The sequence below is a fragment of the Pantherophis guttatus genome, chromosome 5, assembly GCF_059756535.1.
Source record: "Pantherophis guttatus breed Tessera chromosome 5, ASM5975653v1, whole genome shotgun sequence".
Lineage (NCBI taxonomy): Eukaryota > Metazoa > Chordata > Lepidosauria > Squamata > Colubridae > Pantherophis > Pantherophis guttatus.
The window spans coordinates 45,679,778-45,704,531 of NC_142067.1; the positions used below are offsets into that span (position 1 = coordinate 45,679,778).

A 24,754-nucleotide genomic window follows, 5' to 3' on the forward strand; every position below is an offset into this window, starting at 1 on the left:
TGCTGAATATCACTCATCTTGGTTCCTTGTCATTAAAAGCTTCTGCTTCATTATTCAATTATTTCTTCACAGTGCTGATCATTGCACCCTGGCTGGAAGAACTCCAACAGGGGAGTATTTCCTCCCAACAGCGGTGTAAAAAGCTTAAAACAACCCTTCCCCTTTAAGAAAGCCAAACAAAAACAACAACAACAACAAAAAAAACCCTCTAAGAAGCTCCAGAACCGACAGTAAGTCTAGGCGTACTGCCAAGAATGTAATAAGGGTTAAAGGAGAGGCAGTTTCTGTAAGCAGGACAGTAAAGACTAGGCTAGGAAACAACAATTCTTTACAGGATTAACCCTGTAAAGTGGAAAAAAACAAAAGGAGATTTCTTCTAACAACCGGTTCTGTGAATCGCTTAACAACTTAACAACCGGTTCTACCAAACCGGTGCAAACCAGTAAAATCCCACCACTAAGTAATAGCATATGTAACTTTGGTAAGCTTCGCTGGTCTTTGGAGGATTGACAGGCAGAATTGAATGACTATTATACTCTGAACTATACCACTGAACTGTTTTCCTAGCACAGCTCTATTCTTCCTAATCATATATTCTTGATTTTCTGTGTCTCTGTATGGGTATGCATGAGATAGTCATTGTTACGAGAGCAAAGATAACCAATTTTTATTTATTTGGGTGGCAACTAGGTGTAATTGAATAGATTCCAGGAAATTATGTTGTTGTTTTTAAAAAGCCATTTGTCTGACTTATTTTCTTCCAACATCATGAACCATGGAATTTGTAGTCAAAACCATTGTTTTGAAAAAAAATATTACAATTACATAAAAATTGCCAACAAAAGAAGTATTAATTTCAAGGAAACTTACTTGTACATAGTTGTACAATAAATTTATTTGAATTAATATATACAGTAGTATCAGATAATATAAAGTATTTGTAATAGCCAACATGCCTCAGTTACTTGATTTTAAAACATTATAAGATTTTTTTTCCTATGTAGGGAACCATTTAAGGGTAATTTAAGTCTAAAGGAGTAGGCCAAATATTGTCAAGCTATGCTTCTTTAAAAAATGACTGGAAAGTATTAAAATAAAAAGCAATGGTTTATAGGTCCAAAATCCCATTAGGGCCATGATTTGGGAAGAATATTAACAATCCAATTTTGAAAATTGCACACTGTATGCATTTTAATATATAAATGCAATTAATATTTTCATATAACTGTTTTAGCAAACAACATGTATTGTGAGCAAGGGAAGAAAATCATTAAAAAGCATAAAATATTAAAGATAATATTTGTTAATATTATTACAAATGGACAACGAAGCAATAGAAAGCTCACATCCATGTATTACGGTACTATTATATTTATATACTTATAGCATTATAATCATGCTTTCATCAATAATATGCTTATTAGCAGAGCTTTAGAAACAATACCAAAGAATGTTTTTGTAAAATAATTTGTTTGTCTGTTGTCTTCATTGCAAATAACACCTACCAAATTCCAAATTCCAGTGAAAGCATAACTATTTTTTCAATCCTCTTAGAAGCACATTCTTCTGAAAGCCTGTATTACTTTTTTGATATTGTAATTCAGCCCTTAAGCACTGGAATTTCAAACCTTCCAGGATCTCAGTTTATAACACACAGTAGTGAATTTTCTTTGAAGAAAATAAGAGACTCCACTTGTTTTTCTTTTAATGAGCAATGATTAATGGTTAAATTAGGCAAGAAATGATAAAATTTTCAACATCAGCATTTCTTTTTAATAACCATTTCCAAATAAAATTAACATGCCTTCTACTATTAATTTTCTGTTAACCAAAGATAGTATAACTATATCAAATTGAAGATCCTTCCTTAGCCACTACAGAGCTCAGAAGCTGTCAGGTTAATTCATTATAAACTATATCTGATAATATATATTTTCTGACATTCCATCTCACACAAACACAAATAATATATTAGCTTTGTCCCTTCTATTGTCAAGGTTTTAACAGCATTCTCTGACCTACTCTATTCATTTCATAAAAGAAATAAATCTCCTTGATGTATACTGCTGAAAATCTGAAAACAGTATAGGTTTATAAAGACAAAATATTTAAAGAGCTATGTTTAATAGCAGAAAAATATTTTTTTTCTCCAACTTTCATTTAATATTGCTCATTATTATTAAATAAAACAGAAAATCTGCTCATATGACCAACATTAATTCCTTTATATCATATAGAAAACATTTTTTCCAATTTATTTGTAAATTAGTAGGAGAATGCTACTCCATTCATAGCGAAATATAGTAAGCCCTGGCCCCTGAGGGGAGGGAGGACTACAAAATTCATAGCTACTCCATCTTGCCAAGGTTGAGCCCAACCTGAGCCTGCTCTTCCCACCACCTTCAGACACTGCAAAAGAATCTTTATAGCACTGTTTATTTTATTTATTTTGTTTCACTTGTAGAGGAGGAGATCGAAATAATAACAATATGCTACTTTTGGTACATTGCCTGGTGAAAAGCAAAAGGAAATGGAAATAGTTTGGATGGGTAATGCAGAATGTCTTATGGCATTAATGATAGGAACTTTATTTATTTATCAAGTTAACCAGCGATAATATTCCATTTAACTTTTATCTTTTTCCATTTTCAGAAAGAATATATTTGCTAGATACCAAAGCAAAATGAAACCAGAGATCTTTTCTTAATTTTCCATTAAAACAGAACTGGTTCTTAGGTTGCCAAAAGAATTCTTTTATGTAATAATGCATAGCAACGTAACATTTCATTGTAGAAGCAGGGCAAATTGCATATTATTTTTAGTTTACCATGTTTTCTTGCATTGTTCTATTTATTGCACTACAGAGAATAAATTTAAAGAAATGGCTTTTTCCTGTTAGTAGTTTATAGCTGTTGCTACCTTCAGTTCTCTTGTCAGTTAACATGAAATATCTACACATCCAACATACAAATACCAATTGTAATTTCATTAAAAAGGTATTTACTGAGCCAGCTGCTCAGAGCAGGAATATCCCACCCCCCATAAAATAGATACTTTAAGGATATATATTAAGGAAACTGACACATTCATTCTGTCTGTACATTAGTTCAGTCTCACAAAACTAGCCTTGCTATCATGTTCTATGTAAATTGTTATTAACAAATTTCATACATTCCAATCTGTAACTAAAAGTATTTTATTTCTAAGGGGAAAACCCCTATATTACTTGCTACATAATTACAGTTATGCAGCTGGTCTCTTAGGCTTTGCTAGAAATTAGAAAACATGAAGTGCAGCACAAACTGTAATCAAATGTTATTAAATGTTAAGCCAAGGAAATGCCATTTCCACACCAAATATTTCAGTCTGTAATATTGGTTTCGTATCTAAGCTTAAATAAAGTGGCACACTCAACACATAAGTCAGGTTGAATTTAACTGGAAGTAATTACCAATACTTTCCATCATTTATAGAATTCATTGCCCCTCAGTATAAATGTGTCAAACACACATTAAAGAAGAAAACTAGTCATAATAATAAATCACTGAAAACTCATCAATATTCATATTGTTCACTTTACATTTTCAAAATGCTTTTAGAATGGCATTTCATTTCATAATGCAATGGTTGGAACTCTTCCCAATGCAGGAATCTACTATGGATCCTTGCTTAGTAGAGAGCCATGCAGTATCTTTTTAAGTAGTTGAACTAGTAAAGGAACTAGAGAAAAGCATTAAATAATGACACTGTCAGTTCCATTGTTGAAGAGTAATTATTATTATGAAAACTTTCCTGAGGTTCAATCAAAATTTGCTTTCTTATATTTTAACTCACTTGTTCTTTTGCCTGCCCTCAGATACTTGGGAGACATTATTGTCTCTTCACAGTCTCTAGGATAAACCAGGGCCATCAATTGTTTGTATGTATGTATGTATGTATGTATGTATGTATGTATGTATGTATGTATGTATGTATGTATAAGGATGGACAGACAGATAAATAAATGATGGTTTAGTCTAGTGGTTAAGGTTTTATTTCCAGGAGACTGAGTTCTAGTTCCATTAAAGCTGGCTAGCCTTGGTTGAGTCATTGACAGCCCATGACATTAGGTACAGGCAACAAGCCATTCCTATTGCAATCATTGGATCAACACTTGGTTGACCTAAAACAGCAGACCCTGAAGTTGCAGAAACTTCATAGAAAACTGGAATTTCATAGCATTGCACTTCTGGCAGGAAGGAGGGAAGTAATGCAGCCATATCCAAATTAAAAAAATAACTTTAAAACCCCAATCAAACAGAAATTTAAAACCACTGATTTTTAAAATTAGGTTTATAAGGTTTGGAAACAAATATCCAGGTATGAAAATTTTGAAGCAGAGGTTATAAAAAGAAATAGTTATATTTCCAGAAAGTAGTAAGAGCATGTTCCATTATAAATATTATATCCTTTTACACTATACTTTTATTAATACTGCATTTTCCTAAAGTATTTTCCATACTTGTATAGAATGCTCAGGAAAATTAGTTATGTAGGATTAGGTAGTTTGAATATTTAATTTATTTACAATGTTTAATTTATTTAAGTGTTACTCTTTCAAGTGACATAACAATAAAGATTCTCTGGATTATGCATTATTAGTATTGCTTTACTTAGTGCGGTCAAGCTAACATCATATCTGATCCAATCATTTTTTTAATCAAGTTATTAAATTTTAGTGAAATTATTTAGTAAATCTAAAATAAAAAGAATATTGTGCAAGAGTGACATAAAGGAGCAGAGAGATCCTATTCCTTTATTGTATGGTTAAGCAACATTTTCTGCTTCAGTTCATACTACTGATTTGCTGTTAGATTGTAAAACTTCCAGTGACATATGACTTTTCATTCAGATTTCTCAGATTGGGATTAGAAATGTTTTCATTGTGTGTATTTGCCTTTGAATCAATTTTGACTCCTGGAGACTGCCTGGACAAACCCTTGTAGTTTTCTTGGCTATTTGGAAATGGTTTGACATTAACATCCTAGGCTGAGAGAGAGTGACTGGTCACTCAACTGGCTTTGTGCCTAAGGTAGAACCAGAACTCCCACTCTTTGGTGTCTTAAGCATTACACCAAACTGGCTCTTGTGCTTTCATTTACACTCCTAAACTCCTAAACTCATAAACATAAGTGAACATTGCATTAACCCTACAATCAATCATTTTTACCATCACATTTTATTGATGAAATTTCTGGGTGTTCTGGGGCCTGCAATGAGATCTGAAGAATTACTGCTTAAGGGGTAAGTATCCCTAATTACAAAACTGTATTTCCTTAAGAACATGTGTTCTTATTAATAGAGGTAAATAAATAATAGAATCCTTTTAACCAATATGCTTTTTCCTGATTAATAATATTTCATATGAATAAGTGTGGCAATCCTAAAAGCCCTATGAATTAATTAGCATTTTTCTTACCTTCCTCTTGGCAAATCAATGTCATCTTTCTTCCAGCGAACTGATGGCTGAGGATCGCCTTGTACCTGGCATCTAAACTCAACAACATCTTCTTCCAAAACCACTTGGTTGATTGGTCTTCTGAGAAATGTGGGTCGTTCTTGAAAACAAGAGTTCCACATTAAATAAGATGGCTATGTTTCATTTCAAATACTGAAAACAGTCCAGCCCAGAATAAATGCATTGCCTAGTGATTTATTAAAACATTTCCCTATTCTCATTAACAGTCATGAAGTCTAATCTTTAACCTGCTTGGGCCAAGATTTTATTTAATTTTAATGAGTTGTTATTTTTAGTGTTTCTCAGATTTGTGTTTTATATACAAATAAGTGAGTATTTTATATTGTTTCATGAATGCCTTCCTTTTTTTGGTTTTCATACCATGTAAGCCACTGAGAATCAAAAGATTGTGGCAAGGTACAAAATAAATAAATACATACATACATATATAAATGACTTTATATTTCACAAAAATACTCATTATTGTGTGTGTACATCATTTCTACATTTTGTCTATTATTAGGCAAGAATATGTAAATTATTGATTCTTTTGTGCTTATATATTAGTCATACAACATGATTGTTCCATTATTCAATTTATGAAAAAAATGTTTAGAATAATGTTATTCAATTAACATTCTTTATATAATATTAATAGCTAGTTTGCTGTAGTGGTTAAAGGTACTGGGCTAAAAACTGTGAGTGCTAGTCCTGCCCTAGATAAGAACCCACCTGAATGACTTTGACCACTCATTCTCAGAAGAAGGCAAGGATAAACCATTTCTGAAAATCTTGCCAAGAAAACTGAAGGGACTTGTTGAATATTCAAAAGCACATATTGTACATGCATAGACAACAATATCAACTGGATTTAAATCAGATGCACAACATTTTTACAATGTTAGTCGCTCATTGGATAAAAGGAGGCAATTCTCTGGTATATCCAATATTTTTTTTTCATAGTGCAGCAATGCTAATTTCAAAAAAGGTGAAAAGTTTTTTCTATAAATGAATGAATGAATGAATAAATAAATAATGTATCCATAAATTTGAGTGGCATCATTACATTAATAATTTTAAATTAAAATGAAGACATATATTCTATATTAAATAAAGCATTTTTTTAGATAACAGTTGAATAAATATATCTTTCTTATCTCCCAAAATGTTTCTATGTTAAATAATACAGGCCTTAGAGAAGAAATGCATATAAAAGAAATCAGAAGAGATAATTTTGTCAGTCATATGAACTCTGGCTTGTTATAAATAAGCTTCATAGCTTAGCAATTTTTCTCAGATACTTGATTAACATATATAGACAATCATTGACTACAACTGTAATGGGGCCTGCCCATTAGGATTGGAAGTCATGATAGCCATTAAGTGAAATGCCCATATAATCACTTGTCTTATGAGAGCCTTGTCTCTTCTCTCCCCAATATGGCTGATAAATGTGTGGGGGCACTGCAACATCCCAGCAGTTGGTCATAAGGGCAAGCAACTGCAATGATCATAACTTCGGGACTGAGTCATAAACAGCTTTGGGGCTATCTACCGCAACTTCATACAGTCACTAAGCAACTGGTTATAAGTTGAGGAGTACTTGTATACCAAAGTTTAGGGTATTAATGGCATTCACAAGAGAATACATGTACAACATTGAATAAAACATACAACATTTGTCAAAAATTGCTAATCCAATAATATTTCTTTCACTTTGGAAGATGAAGAATCATTATTTATTTTGTTTATTTAATTATTTAATTCTTTCTCATTAATTTGAATATACTTTCAAATTAATTAATTAATTAATTAATACTTTCCTAATTACTAATTAATACTTTCCCATGTAACTTAAGTAAAAGGAAAGAGTCAAATTACAAATAAACTGAACTGCCAATGTTTAATGAACAGGATCTAAGCAAATGACTGTGGATCTTTATCTCAGATCAAATGAAGCTTAAAGTAATCTATTATTTATACTTTATTTTGTTCCAGTATGCAGAATGATATATAATTATACAATTTCATTCTGATAGGTGGGATATCTATTATTTGTCAGTTTCTCCTCTAAATCTAACCAGGCCTTCCCTACACCAAACTCCCATGGTCATGAAAAAGTTGCTTCTGAAAACTGACATAATCTTTTGGGTGAATGTGTGGATGCTGTGGGTGAATGTTGTCATATAGAAGCAGAAATATAGAAGCAGAAATATACATAGTACAAAACCACAGATCAGAATCTAATTGCATACACTCAAGTAAACTATGGCAATATCCTGCATGCTGAAGAGATAAATATGGCAGAAGATGTTTCATGCACTCAATCATTTCTTTTCAAATATGGCAAGCTTAAGAATTGAAGTTTAAAGAGTTTAATATAATATTATTTGTGAATAAAAGCAAACATGATATAAATTATATGTTTTGAATCAAAACCAACATATGTAGTTAAATGCACATATTTTCTTTAAGGTATAAAAATCTGAAAAATTCAAAACTTTTTATCTTTAAAGCAAACACTACAAAATATTATGAATATCAACACAACATGTTTGGAGTCTAGATTTAGCCATCCTTTGAGCAATAAAATTGCTCAACAACATTGATTTTAATGAGTTTATGCTGATTAAATCTAAACACCAACTACAGTAATAATTATGTCAGAAGAACTGAGAATGGAAATGCTTCTTGTTAACACACAGGAAAACGCATGCAATTTCCTTTCAATATTAACTTGCAATGATTATATCAGTAACTCTTTTTATGACCCTGTAATCTCTTAATTTTGGGTAGAGTCGGGGCAACTGGATGGAGCTGAGCTTTTACTGGCCAGTTGCCTTCCTAATGTCTGTGTGGTTGAAAACAATATCTTTTAATTTACCTAGTTATATACCTATTTATGATATCAGTATGCCAAACTTATTTATGAAAACTTCTTCAAATGTGATTGTAATTTTGGTCTTCCTGCATACAGTATATTCACTGAACTCCTGATAATGTTTTATTTTCTGTTACCCATTTTTACCAGAGGCTATGCCTCAAGCTAAATTCCTTGTATGGTGACCTAGATACCAGTTCCAAGTGATATGCTAGAATTAATTTTAGATACTGGTAGAAAACATTTTAAAACCAAAATAAAGGAATACATCCTGCAAATGTCTAAAAGCCAGTATGTAAGAAAACAACTTATACATTTAATATTCAGCAGCTTCACTTTCTTCTAATTCATTAGCATTTTCTATGCATTTCCAGTAAATTTTATTGAATAACTTTGTTCTGCATCTGTTCTATATCCAGATAACCTTAATTTCTTTTTCAATTTTATTTTTAGAACATGGTCATTATTTATAGGAATAGTTTTCTAAAACAAGGAATTGAAAGCAATATAAAATGCCTAAAATAAAATGATCATACCACTTAGTTATTTGAGACAGACATTTTTCAGACCTACAGTAGTATAGACAGACTTAGTATAATCTACCTGATTCAGTTTCCTGTAGTGTTATAAATATTTTTTTTTTCTATCAGTAATGGAAAGAATAGAATGGAATGGAATGGAGTGGAGTGGAGTGGAGTGGAGTGGAACAGAACTGAGTACAGTACAGTACAGTAGAATTAATATTAATAAACAATAGAATTTGAAATTTCTATCAGCTGGGATAATATTTTATCAAATATATTTGATAATTTTCTAACAGGAACCAATATAAGCAGTCAATTGAAAATATCATTTTTGGTTTAATTTCTGTGTTTTTATATTTTAAAAATTAATTCCTAGACTTTTATCATTAGACATTGTGGGAAATAGTTTGCACAAAGTAACTGAAGTAATAATAATATCTTTATTATGTTTCAACACCAATGTAGCATGTTGAACTACCTAAGTACAAGAGAAAAATATAAGAGAAAAATATATAAGTTTAATTATGGCATATTTATATTAATAAAACTAGCTATAGATCTATAACTCTAGCTGTCAGGGCAAAGGCACAAAGCTATTAAAAAAGAGTTTCAGGACACTTGTTATTTAACAAAACTTCCAAATAACATTGACTGGGTCAGTTGACAGAAACATTAATGTATTTTAGAATTCCTTTACCAAAAACAGTAAGTTCTGCAGGATCACTATCCCGTTCTCCCACCATATTTGTGCCGACGCAAGTATACATTCCAGCATCACTTTTTCTTGTATTTGAAATCATGAGCTTTCCACTTCGTATCTATTATTAAAAAATTAAGAAAGATAACTTGTTATGCACTATGAAATTTTCCCTGAGATACCTAGAAATGAATAGTAATAGTGCTTAATTTTAATTTCATTTAAATATAGAGGACTGTGCATTTGAAGGAACAATAACCATGCCAAGTGGATAAAAATACCACATTCAGTCTAAATATCTCGCTGACTGTACGATGAACACATAATAAAAAGTGCTCTGGGACTTTAGAATTCAAACAGTCAAGATCTGCTGCATAATTAGCCAGGCTTAAAAATCACCGATAAGAAAGACAAAGAAGTCTGGATAGTGGACATGGCAGTACTTGGAGACAGCAGAAAAGAAGATAAAGAACTGAAGAAAATGACAAAACTACAAAGATCTATAATTAGAAATAGAACGACTGTGGCAACAGAAAGCAAAGTTAGTAGTACCAATAGTAATATATGCCTTAGGTGCAATCCCAAAACAACTGGAGCACCACTTGAACATCATTCAAATTCACCATCAGTCATTTGCAAAAGGCAGCTTTACTTGGAATAATTTATATCAAACATCCATATCTGCCTATCCCAGGTTCTTGGGAAAGACTCAATAGGTGAACAAAAACGTCAAATCCAGTCTGAACATCTGATCAAGTGTTGATCCATTGATTGCGATAGGAATGGCTTGTTGCCTGAACCCAATGTGGGCTGACAGTGACCAAACCAAAGCCAGCCAGCTTTAATGGGACTAGAACCCACATTCTCCTAGAAATCAAGCCTTAACCATTAAACTAAACTGTCATTTATTTATCTGTCCATCTGTCCATTCACATACATACATACATACATATATACATACATACATACATACATACATACATACATACATACATACATACAGTTGATGGCCCTGGTTTATTCTATAGACTGTGAAGAAATATCCTGCAACAATATCTATAACACAATATATGTGTATCCTAGGTTCTTGGAAAGAACTTTATAGGAGAACCAAAACGTCAAATCCAGTCTGAAATCTGGCTGACTGTGTGATGAATCATAATAATAATAATAACAACAACAACAAAAACAGCAACAATTGATGGAAACATATGGTTGTAATTTAGTTGAAAATTATCAGGTTAAAACATTGTGGGACTTCCAAATAACATTGAAGCCAGATATAACTGTTGTTGAAAAGAAAAAAAATATATGGGTAATTGATGTGGCATTATCAGGGGAATGACAGAATAAAAGACAAAGAAATAAAGATCACAAAACATCAAGATGTGAAAAGTGAAACTGAAAATTTATGGTGTAAACTGATTTTGGTGGTCCCAGTGATTATGGGCATACTTGGTGCCATATCAAAAACTTTTAGCACTTAGAAAATCTTTACATTGACTTAATTTTCACAAAAGATCACACTGCTTGAATCTTCACATTTGCTATGCTGATACATTATATCACCCTAGGTTATTTGGTAGAACTCAATGAATATGAAGGCCTAGACCAGCTAAAGAACTGGCAGCTTTGACATTGCAGAGTTGTAAACAGATAATAATGAAAATAATAATAGCAACCTGTGATGATACCTCTAACACCATAAAACATCAACACCTGCTTATCCCAGGTCCTTGGGGAGGACTTGATAGGTAGTTAAAAATGCCAATTTCAGTCTAAGCATCAGGCTGGCAACGCAATCAACCAAAATATCAATAATTTCTTAAATTTACAGTATATGCTTATTGAATCTCAACCACTCTGGGTGGCTCATAACAATCAAACACCCCCTCCCTATTAAAATAATAAAATAAAAAATGGCAAGCAGAATGAAGCAATGAGTTTTTCCTTTATCAAAGGACTGGGTTAACAGTCCTTCACAACTGTCTTCACAATTTTTATAGATAACAGCAGAGAATGGGCAACATCCAAATTTCAGCCATACAACCTGGAGTTTTCTCCATGTTTTATACCTGTCATTTCCTTCCAATCTCTGAATGTTCTATCAACCACTGAAGAGGTAAGATGTGTGTTAATAGCACTACCAGTTGATCAGTGATGCAGAGGAATCCTGCACTATGCCTAAAGCCAACTTATTGGAGACTTTGGCATATATGGATGGTTTTCCAAGATGACCAGTTCCAACATATACTGTGTGCAATCCTGCACTATCTGCTGCACTTATCCAGCCTGGAGCTACCTTGGTGCATGCTATAGGAACCCAAAATTGTCTAATGTAGAAACATTTGGGATGAACTTGGGGAGAAGGCTAAAAGCAAGTTTTCTCATGCAGTACTTTGTTCCATCAAGGGTCTGTTCATTTCAATGAAGGGAAACACATCACTTCTATCAGCCAAATAACTTACTGAATGAAGTATATTGTTTCACTGAGCCTACTATTCTGTTTATATAGTGGTAACTACAGTAATTATTTCTGTAAATTTGCATACATATTCTTTGCTATTTTTATTTTATGAAGCAAATTTTAGAACTTCTAGTTGCTGTATAATACATTTGTATATTGCATGAAAAGCCATGTATTTTAACAATTGTCTTGAAAATCCGTAGTGGGATTTGTTCTTTAGTAATTCACAGAGATTTAGTGTTGTATGATCTACTTACACTTATTCTCTCTTCTCTATCATCTATTCGGATTTTGTCTTTTTTCCAGTAGATAGTGGGTTCAGGATGTCCTCGAGGAGGTTGGCACTCTAAGATAGCTGGTTCGCCTGCTGCCACAACAACATCTGTAGGATTTTGGCGGAAATCATCCCGTAATACTGATACAAAAAAAAAAAAATACAGAAAGAGGGAAAATCCAGATTTATTACACATAACATCCTACAAATGAACACAGATATTACTTCACCAAAAGTTGATGGTCCTTTAAAAAGCATGATTTGAAACCATCCATAATCAGCTACTACAACTTCACAAATATCCTTTCTTATGAATATAACCTATAAATTTAATTTTTCATAGAAACACATAACTAAATATACCCAATATACACATGTCTGAGTTTTCGATCCGTAACCATACCTCTAATGCAACTTTGGGAGATGACAAACCTTAATAGTTTTTATTCTAACATTTTAAAATCATTATGAAACAAACATAAATTTGCTGATGAGTTCAGATGAAGAAAAAGTCAGGGAAGAAATATGTATGTATGTATATACAAACACATGCATACACACACACACACACAAAATATAATATCAACAAAGTTGATTAGGGACTGGAGGCTGGATGGTTGAAGGAAAAGGTATACTTAGTTTAATAAAATAAGCATTAGGTGCGATGCAATGTTTCAATATCTAAGGGCCTGCCACAAAGAAGAGGGAGTCAACCTATTCTCCAAAGCACCTGAAGACAAGACAAGAAGCAATGAGTGAAAACAAATCAAGGAGATAACCAACCTAGAACTAAGGAGAAATGTCTTTTATCAGTAGAACGACTTGCCTCTAGAAGTTATGAGCGCTCCAATGCTGGATGTTTTTAAGAAGAGATTGGGACAATCATTTAAGACTTATAAAATCTACTGACAAAAATGCCTGTCTTTTAATTCCTGTGGGAAAACTGCAAAGACTAACTAAAACATATCTCTATGAAGAAGGTAAGTAAACTCTAGGTTTTTATTGGTGGTTCCCATCCTTCACTTCAGTTTATAAAAGAGAACAGAAAAGGAAGAAAAATAGTTGGAAATTTGTTAAGAATCTAAAGTATGGACCTCAGATGAACTGTGGGTCCTGTCAGTCAAAGAATTCTGGCTGGTGGGATATAGGAGAAGGGCCTTCTCTGCTATGGCAGCTGCCCTTTGGAACATCTTACCCCCTGAGGTAACATTGGCTCCCATCCTTCGGGACTTTCTGTAAGAGCCTGAAGACTGAGCTCTACCAGATTGCTTAGGGTACCAATGAGAGAGAATCACACTGGAGAAGGTTGAATTAATTAAGAGGTAATCCCAGTTTTTCCCTCCATCCTGCTTCCCGCTCCACATCTTTTAACTATAATTTTATTTTTCTTTGTAATTTCCATTTTTTATCATTTTTAAACTGTTTTATCTTTTATTATTTTAAAGCTGTATGCTACCCAGAGTTGCTTCTAAACAAGATGGGTAGCAAATAAATGTAATAAATAAAATAAACGTATTGTTAGATGGAGCTGAAATTGGCCTACTGAACAATTCACTATACAATCATTGCTATGATTAGTTCATAAATCAAATCAAATCAAACCAAGTTCATTACAGTCAAAGACCAGAGACCAGAACAAATAAAAACACTCAAGAAATATCCAGTTAAAAATTCTAGAATAAAATAATAAATAACAGATAATATCTATATTAAAACCACAATTTGGCATCCAATCTGTCAGTTATACATGGTCTATCTACACTATAATATCAGTCCTTAAACTGTGAGGCCTGTAGTCATTAAATACTAAAATGCAAAAGAGTAGTAACGCAAAAGGGTTTGCTACATTGGCTGTGTAAAATAGCTATGGTGGATTAATCACATGTTTCTGACGAAACCACAGTGCTGCAGTGCAGAATCTAGCTACCTGCATTGTAATCACAGTCTGTCTGTCCTTAAGCAGCCACTAGAGATAAGCAGTGACAGAACAACCAGGATACCTATCAATTATTGGGAGAATATGTTTTTTTTTAATATCTCTATAGAAAGAGCATCGAAGGAGTTTGTGTCCAATGGTCTCCACCTCTTCTGAGCCAAGGAGCAGAAGCTTTCACTTCAATGATACCTTTTTATACTTGCCTGCAGGATGGCTGATGGAAGTATATGGTACAGTGCAAGTGAAATGCTTTCTGGTAGTTTGTCATCTTCAACTGACTAAGATAACTGGCAGGAGTAACACCGTATCTAATACAGTCTGGAGCTTAAACAATGGAGCTTTCCCTAAGTCTGCTTGCCTCTTGATGTCCTCAACCCTTTGTCACAATGTTTGTTTTGCTTGGTCATCCTCCAACTTAAGTATTGAGGCTGCAGAGAAGCCTAGTTTGGCAAGATTGAACTCAACAGCCTTGATCCATGAAGAGAATTTCTCTTAGAGGATTAATGGAGCAAGGCCTTGCGGAAAGATATATATATATATATATATATATATATATATATTTATTTCAATTTTTATACCGCCCTTCTCCTGCTGGACTCAGGGCGGTGCACAGCCTAGAATAAAAAACATTCAATTAAAAATCAAATTAAGCTTTAGCCAAAGATTTGAATAAGCTATACAGATTCTTGCTTCAACTTTTATCAATTCTGTCTCCAGGTGCAGAAGTGCATTTGAGACACAACATGGGATCTGGAGAATTGCTCTAATAAATTTGTATTGAGCAAGGTCCCGTAAAGAAGCTGTGCTGGCGACTTGGCCAGAAAGAGCTTAATTGCAACAGGAACATAGTATCCCTCCTTTGTGCTGAAAAATTTGAGAATAGCATTCACTGATCTTTGGCCAGAGGCAGCAGCATATTCACCATGTGCTTTTCTTGAGCCAGTGCCATGGATGACCACTAGATACTTAGTTCATAAAGTTCTTTGTTCTCTAGACTTTAATGCTATGAAAAATAAACAAGGTGGAATTTAAAATTCTAGAATAAGAGTTAGTACAAGAAGATATCTTTTATATAATAGGCAAAATTGAGACAAATTCCAAAGGAAGATAGAAGATAGTTTATTCACAAAGAACAGCAAAAATAGGAAAAAAGGGAAGGGATCTGATTAGAAATCTAAAAGAATAAATGTACTTTGTTATTGGATGCATATGGGTGAAAGCTCATAGAAGAACAAATAAAAGCTATAGTGTTACTATTATTCAGAAAAATAATAAGTCAACAATAAAAGCAGAGTACTACAAATAAAATCCCATGAAGAGAAACATGGGCCTGAGAATACGTAGCTCTAGAGTGGGCTGAGTCCAAAAACATACAAATAAAGAGTGTCAACATAGCGAATAATAGATTTATTTTTTAATAAATAAACAAAAATTCCCCCCAAAATAAGAATAGTTGAGAAAAGAAAGAAGCTGCCCAAACAGATGTTGGATTTCCTTCACAGTGTTATGTTTAAGTGGATACTAGACAGTAATTTGTAATGGATACTTGAATTGGAGTGCTGCATTATACAGAGCATAATAATATAAATAGCCTTTTTAAGATTAAGATTCTGTGAAAAGAAAGAACAAAGTACAGGTAGCTTATTAAAAGCTGTTCCAAATTTTATTCAGTGCCACATACAGAATCTGCTCTATAAATTTATGACGCTAGAAGTGGATGCAGGCTTTAATCACAGGAAGAAAACAACAACCTTGTCAGGACCGTCCTTTCACGCACAGTCTCCAAGTTAATTTTCTTCTGATAAAGCAGAATATAAAATGACTTTAATATAAACTTATAAAAATGGGGCATTTCCTCTTTTATAGATTAGCTATGTGGAAATGTTACCATTTCATTAAAATTCACTTTTATTAATAACAATCCTCTGAGAAACCAATAAAGCCCTTCATTTTACTAAATAAACAGTCTGGAACAATTCGGGGGGGGGGATCCTCAGTTCATAAGTGGATTTAATTTATTGCTTTAGCTCTTAATAAAATGTATTCTGCTTTAACATTTTGAACTGCACATTTCCTGTTTCCTTGCAGCATATGCAAAGATAAAATGTATACGAACGTGAATTATGTATTAAACAGATTGAGTTGAGCCTGCATTTGGCTCTCAGATAAAGGTACAGGATGTGGCTTATCATTTTAACATTTTCAGAACATGCAAGTAAATCCTAAAAGAGAGGCAAAACATGAGTATGTGCATGTATGTGTGAGAAAGAAATTAAAGCTTAATTTAGTTTCTAATATGAACACTTCCTTTACACTCTATGTCTAGATGCATAAAATGAAAACAAAACATTTGTGAGAAGTAAGTTTCCTACAAGAACAATTCTTCACAGCAAGTAAACTGTTCTAAGTAAATCTACCTTTTACAAAATCACCACCACTCAATTGAAAAAGGCAGCTAGCTGTACTTGGAACAGCTTACATCATGCGACAACACCTTTAACATTATCAAACAACTGCCTATCCTTGAGAAGGACTTGATAGATGGACAAACATGCCACATCCAGTCTAAACATCTGACTGATTGTGAAAACAACCATAATACTAATTTATTAAACTTGTATATCACTCAGCTTGCAATGATTCTCATATCTTGTTAAATTAGCATCACCTAACAACTATATGTGTATATATGTATATGTGTGTAAAATTATTTTGATTCAAATAATAGAAAAATGGTTGAAATTTCAGTAGCTCTGTGTAAAAGTAATAATGAGGAACAATAGTTCCCAATTTGTTGTTTGTAGATCATTGATATGCAAGGCATAATAAACAGTATGTGAATGAGAGAGAAGTAATCAAATAATATGATCAGAGTAATTCTGCTGTATCATTTTCACTGTTATATTATTTTGATTGTACCTTGATTTAAATATTCTTTTATTAAATAAACAGATTAATAAGTTCCATATCTCCATGGCTTAATTCTTCTCATATTTTTGTTATTATAGAAACTCTCACTTCTTTACAAAATTGAATTTCTATTTATACGATTGCAAATAATAATTCATCTATGTTTTAATATGATAGATATCCCATGAACCCACTAAACTACAGACTAAACACCTAGACTGAAATGGAAAAATACATGTTTATTGGAAAATTTGAAATAATATGCTTTATATTTTCATTTACAAACAGTTTCCTGGTGTTTGACATGACATACTTATTTTATACATACATTACTTAAAAAAATGAAATATATTTTCACATATCATTGGATTAAAGGCAGTGGTGAGTTGCTACCGGTTTGCACTGGTTTGCACGAACCATGCCAGCTGCGAAGCGGTCACCCCCTTCCGCTGCTACTGCTGCTGCTGCCTCTGCCTCTTCCTTCTCTCTGTGAACAGAAGTTGGAGAGAAAAGGCAGTTGCTTCAGCAGGTGTTTCTTCATATTTCCATCCCAAGTCAGCTGGAGTCCTTCCTGTGTGTTTCCTGAAGCCGGCCTGGCCTGTGAGGGAAGCACGTGGGAGATCGTAGCACCGGAGCCCTTCCTGTATGTTTAACAAAGCTGTCCTTCCTGCAAGGGAAGCGCACGGGAGATCACAGCACTGGAGCCCTTCCCATGTGTTTACCAAAGCCGGCCTGCCTGCAAGGGAAGCATGCGGTAGATCACCGGTTGGACTAGTGAGGTGCATACATACGGGGGGGGGGTGTTTGCTCTCTGGAGAGTGCTGCGCTGGGATCTGTGTGCTCTCAGGTCTCCCACCCATCTCTGCTTCTGCAAGGCAGAAAGAAAGCCATAAAAGTCTTCGGCCGCACCCTCCTGGGACCCTGGTCTTGATGCCAATTTGAGCACATCCTCTACGGACTGCTAAGAGCCCAAAGCTTGAGGTGCCAAGGCAGTCCATGTCTCCTGCTGCTTTGGGCTCAGGAAGTACTCTGGCGGAGAGAAGCTGTCGAAGTCAACCCTAGCTAGGAATATCAAATATGGATGAGAATGAACATTGTGTTGTAGCCAGCGGTAGATCAGCCCTCTGTGAACTCTGTCTCTCAATGAGCCCAACTGCTCACCAATCGCCAAGTCGCCTGGACTCCCAGTGACAGGATGGGGTCCTACAGGCACTTAGTTTGGCCACCTGTTTAGTAACTCCAGCCAGCAGCTACCACACAAATGTTCATTCCTGGCCATATTGAGATTCCTAGCTGCAGTTTACTCGTGAGCACCATTGGCTTAGAGTGGCAGGGAGAAAGGCCAATGGTGCTCACGAGTAAACTGCAGATTACAGGCAGCCGGCAGATCGCTGGCTTTCTCGCTCAGCTGCTTGCCACCCGGAGCTTGCAGGCAGCAAATGAAACCCGTGTCGTTACTGCCGCCTCCTGCCTCTGTGCATCAAGGAGGCCAAGCACCAGGAGGAAGAGCACTGACCATCTGAAATGCAGGAAGCGGCTGCCAGCGATGCCCTCAAGTGAAGATGTGAGCGGGGAGGCTCAACCCCCCCTTAGGAGCTGCAAAGCCCTTGCCGCCCCTCTGACACCTGCTAAGCCTCCTCCCACCATGATTCTCTTCCTCCTAACCAGAAGCGCTCACAAGCGACAAGAGATGTGTTATTTTTGTGGGATTGTTCCCATCTGGTCTTCAGTATGTGGCTCATCGGCCTCCGGACGTCAGATTCCCACCACCCAACACCAGTTCAGAGGTTCCTCCCCCCCTGCAGACAAAGAGAGAGAGAGAGGGAGGGAGAAAAAGAGAGAGAGACAAGAGACACACAGAGAGAGTGGGGGAAAGAGAGAGACAAGAGACAGAGAGAGGGGGGAGGGAAAAAGAGACAAGAGACACACAGAGAGAGTTGAGAGAGAGATGAGAAAGAAGGAGAGAGAGGGAGAGATGAGAAACAGAGAGAGGGAGAAAAAGAGAAAGAGATGAGGGAGAGAGGAAGAAAAGAGAGACAGAGAGAGATATACCTGTTTAAAAGAAAATAGAAAAATGGCTCTTTGAGTGTTTAAGTTGCAGACCCCTGGGTTAGGCAAACACCAGGTCGTTAAGTGAACCTTGTGGTTATTAAGTGAACACTGTGGTTGTTAAACAAGTCCATTTTCCCCAATGGGCATTTTTAACCAGAAACCAGAAGGAATTGTTGGAAACTGGCAAAAAACATAGAAAAAACCCCAGTCACATGACTGTGTGGGATGTTGTAACTGGTCGTGTGTGTGTCTGTGTGTGTGTGCATGGCTGTCAAAACTCCAAAAACAGATCAAGTAGCTCTGGGGAGGTCAGTTGTAAATTAAAACACTTGCTAAGAAACCAGCCATTAAGCAAGGACCACTTATATTTGGTCTGCCTTAAAGGTTCAGAGCTGTATGGAATCTGGTTTCCTTTGACCCTTTGGGGGATTGCAAAAGGTCCGGATGGGAGAATCCTCGTAGGGAGAACTAGGATTGTGACCACCTAGCCACTCCCACCCAGTCACATGACCACCAAGCCACTCCCACCCAGTCACATGACCACCAAGCCGCTCCCACCCAGTCACATGACCACCAACCCACGTCCACCAAATAAGCCACACCACAGAACCAGTAGTAAAAATTTTTGAAACCCACCACTGATTAAAGGCTATATTTTAAAAACTTGATTTTTGGTTTATGGCAGTTTTACAACTATAGAATTATACATCTAATTTGTCAACAAACTAGGTTACATCAATCTGTATTTCTTTAACAACTGAATGAAAATTATATTTTCAAATAGTTACATTTTTGCATGCAGTTGCTGTAGCCTTTATATTTTGTATGCAGTTTTTGAGTTTAGATGTAGTTCACATTTTCAAAAGGGCACATTTTCACTGACATCATACTGTACATTAATTACAGAAAGTGGAAATTAAGATTTGAACATCGAACACAGTCCTGAACACTTGGATATATTTATCTTATTTGACTAGAAAGTATATGAATAGATTGTATTTTTATAATTTTTTATAAATTAATAATATTTTATATATGATTACTAATATATATTTTTTTTAAAAAATACATGTTTCTATAATTATAATAAATAGTAAACTAGTTAAAATACATTGTTATTGTTATACATTGTTAAAAAATCCCAAATAATTGAAAAAAAATTATGGTTATTCATAGTTTGTGAAATTTTATTATCAAGTGCTCTCCACAAAAAAGAAAGTAATAAAAAATTATACATCAATGGAATCCTACAAGAGTCTTAGCAGTTTTACAGAAATAATGAACAAAAACAAACAAATCACCCCAATATGTCAATTGAAGATATTCAACATTCTGAAGATAATTTCTACAATAAAGTTTAATACATTAGTCAGACAGTTGTTATCATTAATATTATATGACCCTATCAGATAGGAAAAGTGAAAAGTTCTATTGATTGGCCTATTAAAATGGATTTATCTTAAACGAGGCCAATTTATAGCCAAAGGGGAGGAAAAAAGAAAGAAAAAGCGAAAGAAATGGAAGTATGAAGAGAAAGATGAAAAAAAATATATTTTAAAAATAAAGCCTGAAATACATAATCTTTGATAAAGTCATAATAAGAAAATGTATAATTAAAAGCCAAGATAAAGAAGTTCAAAGGATACAAGCAAACATAATAGCAAAACAGGAGAAAAATATCCTTGCTGTCTAATCTGAATTTAGTTGTGCCATTTTTCGGTAGCTGTATGATTATGAAACTTAGGAATATAAGCAGAAATATTTTGAAATATTTAAGATTCTTAATATGAGTACCAGATATGTCTCAAAATTGCACGTTTAGCACCTATAGTTTTTTTTTTCTTTTTGCATTTCATTTTATAAAAGGGGAAGGCAATCTATTCTCCAAGTTGGATATCACCAGTATTTATTGTATCACTATTTACATGAGAAAAATATACATTTTTTCTATCTCATTACAGCTTTTCAAGTGTCCAATGCACATATATTATTCTGTAATATAAAATAAGCAACATTATTTCTGAAATAATGCACATATTTTTGAAATTTTGTTCCTGGAATTTAATCTTCCATATAACTAATACATTTTTGCAATGAGGGAGGAAGGGAGGAAGGAAGGAAGGGTAATTCTCCCAGAAATGTTTGATTATTTGACGGATAAGGAATAAAATTAAACTAATAGTAATAAGTAAACACAGCAATATACAAATACAAAAAAAACATTTAAAGCCACCATATAAACAATTAATGTTCAACCAGATAAATATATAGAAATAGAAATATATATCAACCAGATTAAGAAAATTAGTTCTAGCTCAATATAATAAGGATTTCTTTATTAACTAATTTAAGTGTTAAAGAATTCTCTGAAAGGCAATCAGTGAGACTGATCTTTCTTCCAAAGTAATCTCATAGAAAAACTAATATTTAACTATTAAAGACAATCCAGTCCCGGTTGTACAAAAACTTTTTCCAGGATTATTTACATAACTTTATATTTTCAATGATTATACAATTAAATCCAGAGGACCACAGTCTTTTATGGCCTGGTGATGTATGTCCTCAGATACAGGCTTCCCAAGTGTGCATCACATTAGTGGGTCATTATTTTTGCAGCTTGCTTTTAATTGAGGTTCTATTATGTTATTTTGGAAAAACTATATCAAATCTACTGTGCTTACTAATTAGAGGTATACTAAAAACTGTGTGAGCATACTTGGGATAAACTTGGATTACAAACAGGCCATTCATTTTATTAAGTAAATAAAAAACAAATAAATAAATACTGTCCAAAGGTAATAAAAGAGATTGCTACTGCAGGAAATATTCTATTTAGGACAGGTATTTACTGATATACATCTTCTCTGTCTTCCTAAATTATATTATATGAAAGTGTGCATGGTTCAGTATTATGATTATTATTTTATCAATATTGGTTATTGTTCAACTAAAACAAATATTTTTATTTGTAAAATATACTTTGGTTTTAAGTGTTTATAAAATATCAAGAGGCCATCAAAGTTAGCAATGCACTAATAAAACGTAAATAAATAAATATGCTACATTATGCAATATCAAGCAAAAATAAAAAGACACCAAATGATGCATTTTCTTTTTTAAAAAAAAACCCATTTATTTAAGACAGATAGAAAATTAACCAACTACTTAAAACAACAATTCATGTCTAAATACATAACTGTGTTTTTTTCAACATAATTAATTGAAAAACTAAGTGGACAAACAATTTCGATTCCTGCAAATGGTTTTGGGGAAACATAGTACACACACAATTAACATAGATGTATTATCTCATACATGTAAAAAGATATGAAAAAATCCCTTTTATATATTAACATTATATAATATAATAGAATATTATTTTTCTTTGTAGAAACCATGGATATGTTGGTGGGCTCTTAGCCAAGCTGACTTCATAAAATGAATAATATTCTTTCTTAAACAATGTAATTAACTCTTAATGAACCTTTTCCATTTCCAGTAAATTCAATTTAGTTTAATCCATGGGTTTATGGTAATGTTGAGCTCATTAAAATGTTACTTAAAACTCGGTATAATGCATACTGAGAGGTAACAGCTTCATTATGATAATATATTGTAGAATGAAAAAAAAAGAATGCTTTATTATCATTTAAGTGTTTCCAAAACTAAATAAATTTGCATAGTGAGAAGGTTCATAGAATAGTTTAGATAGTACTCAATAATTAAGCAGATCTGTAATTAAAAATGCATTTATAAAAATAATGATATTGTTTATTCCTGGTTATTTTTCCAATTAAGAAATGTAGCCATATCAATCCAATACATGAATTTGGATAGGACAGATGGAACAGGCAGATCACAAGCTAAGATTAATTTTTTTTATTCCTAATCATGGCTATGTTCTGATGGAAAACAGTACTTTCATAAAAATAACATTGCCAGTCGTTCTTTTATTAGTTGTAAATTAGAAGATTCAAACAATTATGAGTTATGCTACTATGTGCCAGCAATACAGATACATTATATTCTATGTTTTGTAATTTTGCATATACTGTATATTAGAGCAGCGGTCACCAACTGGTGGTCCATGGACCACAGGTGGTCTGCGAGAAAATTTTGGTGGTCTGCAGAAAAATTATTTGCATTTTTTTATATTGCACTAAAATCAGGGATCCTCAAACTACGGCCCCTGGGCCGGATACGGGCAATGAACGTTTGTATTGCTGCAGAGAGTCTCCCCCTTTGGGGTCTTCTTGTGTGGGTCAGAGGGTGGCAGAAATTCCAACTTGGGGTCTGCTTCAGCCTCCTGGTGTAGGGCTTTGGGTGAAGGCTGGAGGGAAGCGCTGCTGGTGGCAAAGAGCCAAAGGGCCTTGTTCCAGTGGGACTGCATCATGGCCTGGAACTAGCTGACCATCTCAGCCCTCTGAGCCTCCAGGCACCAGTACCTGGCCTTGCATTCCCGCAGGTCTTCCCTCTGCTTGGAAAGCCTATGCTCATAGTCCTCAGTGAGATGCTTCTGCTGAGCCTCCTTTTCGGTCAAATCCAATTTGATCTGAGCCAGCTGTTTTGCCAACTCTTTCTCATGATGGCTGCTTAGCTTCAATAACTGCTTCCTGTTGGGGCCTTAAGAAGCCTGGGCGGGGAGGAGATGAGTGGCTGGCAGGGGAGGAGTGAGTAGAGGCTGGCGAGGTGCCCCTCGATGTGAGTGACACGAGTTGGCCATGCCAACTCAGTCATATAACCACCTAGCCATGCCAACCCAGCCGTTCATTAGGCAGATCATATTAGTGGTCCATGGGATTTAAAATTATGAATTTAGTGGTCCCTGAGGTCCGAAAAGTTGGGGACCCCTGTATTAGAGGACCTAATAAAGAATTACTGCAAGTAAATTACAATTGCTTTGCTCATTAACATTTATTTATTTATTTATTTATTTATTTATTTATTTATTTATTTATTTATTTATTTATTTATTATCAGATTTATATACCGCCCTTCTCCCAAAGGATGCAGGGCAATGCACAGCCAAAGTAAAAACATAAATACAAACATTAAAATACAGTTAAAAAGATATATATGCGTTTGGCCCCATTGTTAAAAAAAACAATAACAAAACCTATTAAAAACATTTAAAAATGCATTAAGCCAGCCTGGCTTGCTGGGGCTGGCTTGCTTTGTATTCTCTATAAAGTGTTCTACATAATACATTATAAAAAATAGTTGTGTATTATATGTCTTTATGTACATAATTCAGAAAATTAAATCAACTGGCTCTTATTTTCTCTAAAAATCTGTTTTATTATAAATTCAACTCATAAAGAGAGATTTCTTTCCTTTACATCACAAGGAATTCATTACTTGAAGAACTACCTCTCTCTGATAGTTTCTACTAATTAAAAATACTGTCTAATGGTGTGCTTTCTTCATAGCAGATTATCTAGAGTGACTCCCTGTATAAATGGGGAAAGACACCTTCAGCACAATGTGATTGCGGGGCCCCTCGACAGACTATCCAG

At 34.1% G+C, this 24,754-nt stretch overlaps 1 protein-coding gene across 18 annotated transcripts in view; it reads right to left on the minus strand.

The window, feature by feature from the left end:
* Positions 1 to 24,754, minus strand: part of ROBO2 (roundabout guidance receptor 2) — a 727,272-nt gene that overhangs the window by 135,703 nt on the left and 566,815 nt on the right. For all 18 annotated transcript variants that reach the window (XM_087895020.1, XM_034421511.3, XM_060686344.2 and 15 more), the window contains exons 3-5: positions 12,324 to 12,481; positions 9,600 to 9,720; positions 5,459 to 5,597 (exon numbers count right to left, since the gene is read on the minus strand). In XM_087895020.1, the coding sequence (XP_087751146.1) occupies positions 5,459 to 5,597; positions 9,600 to 9,720; positions 12,324 to 12,481 (418 nt within the window). The remainder of the gene's footprint in view (positions 1 to 5,458; positions 5,598 to 9,599; positions 9,721 to 12,323; positions 12,482 to 24,754) is intronic.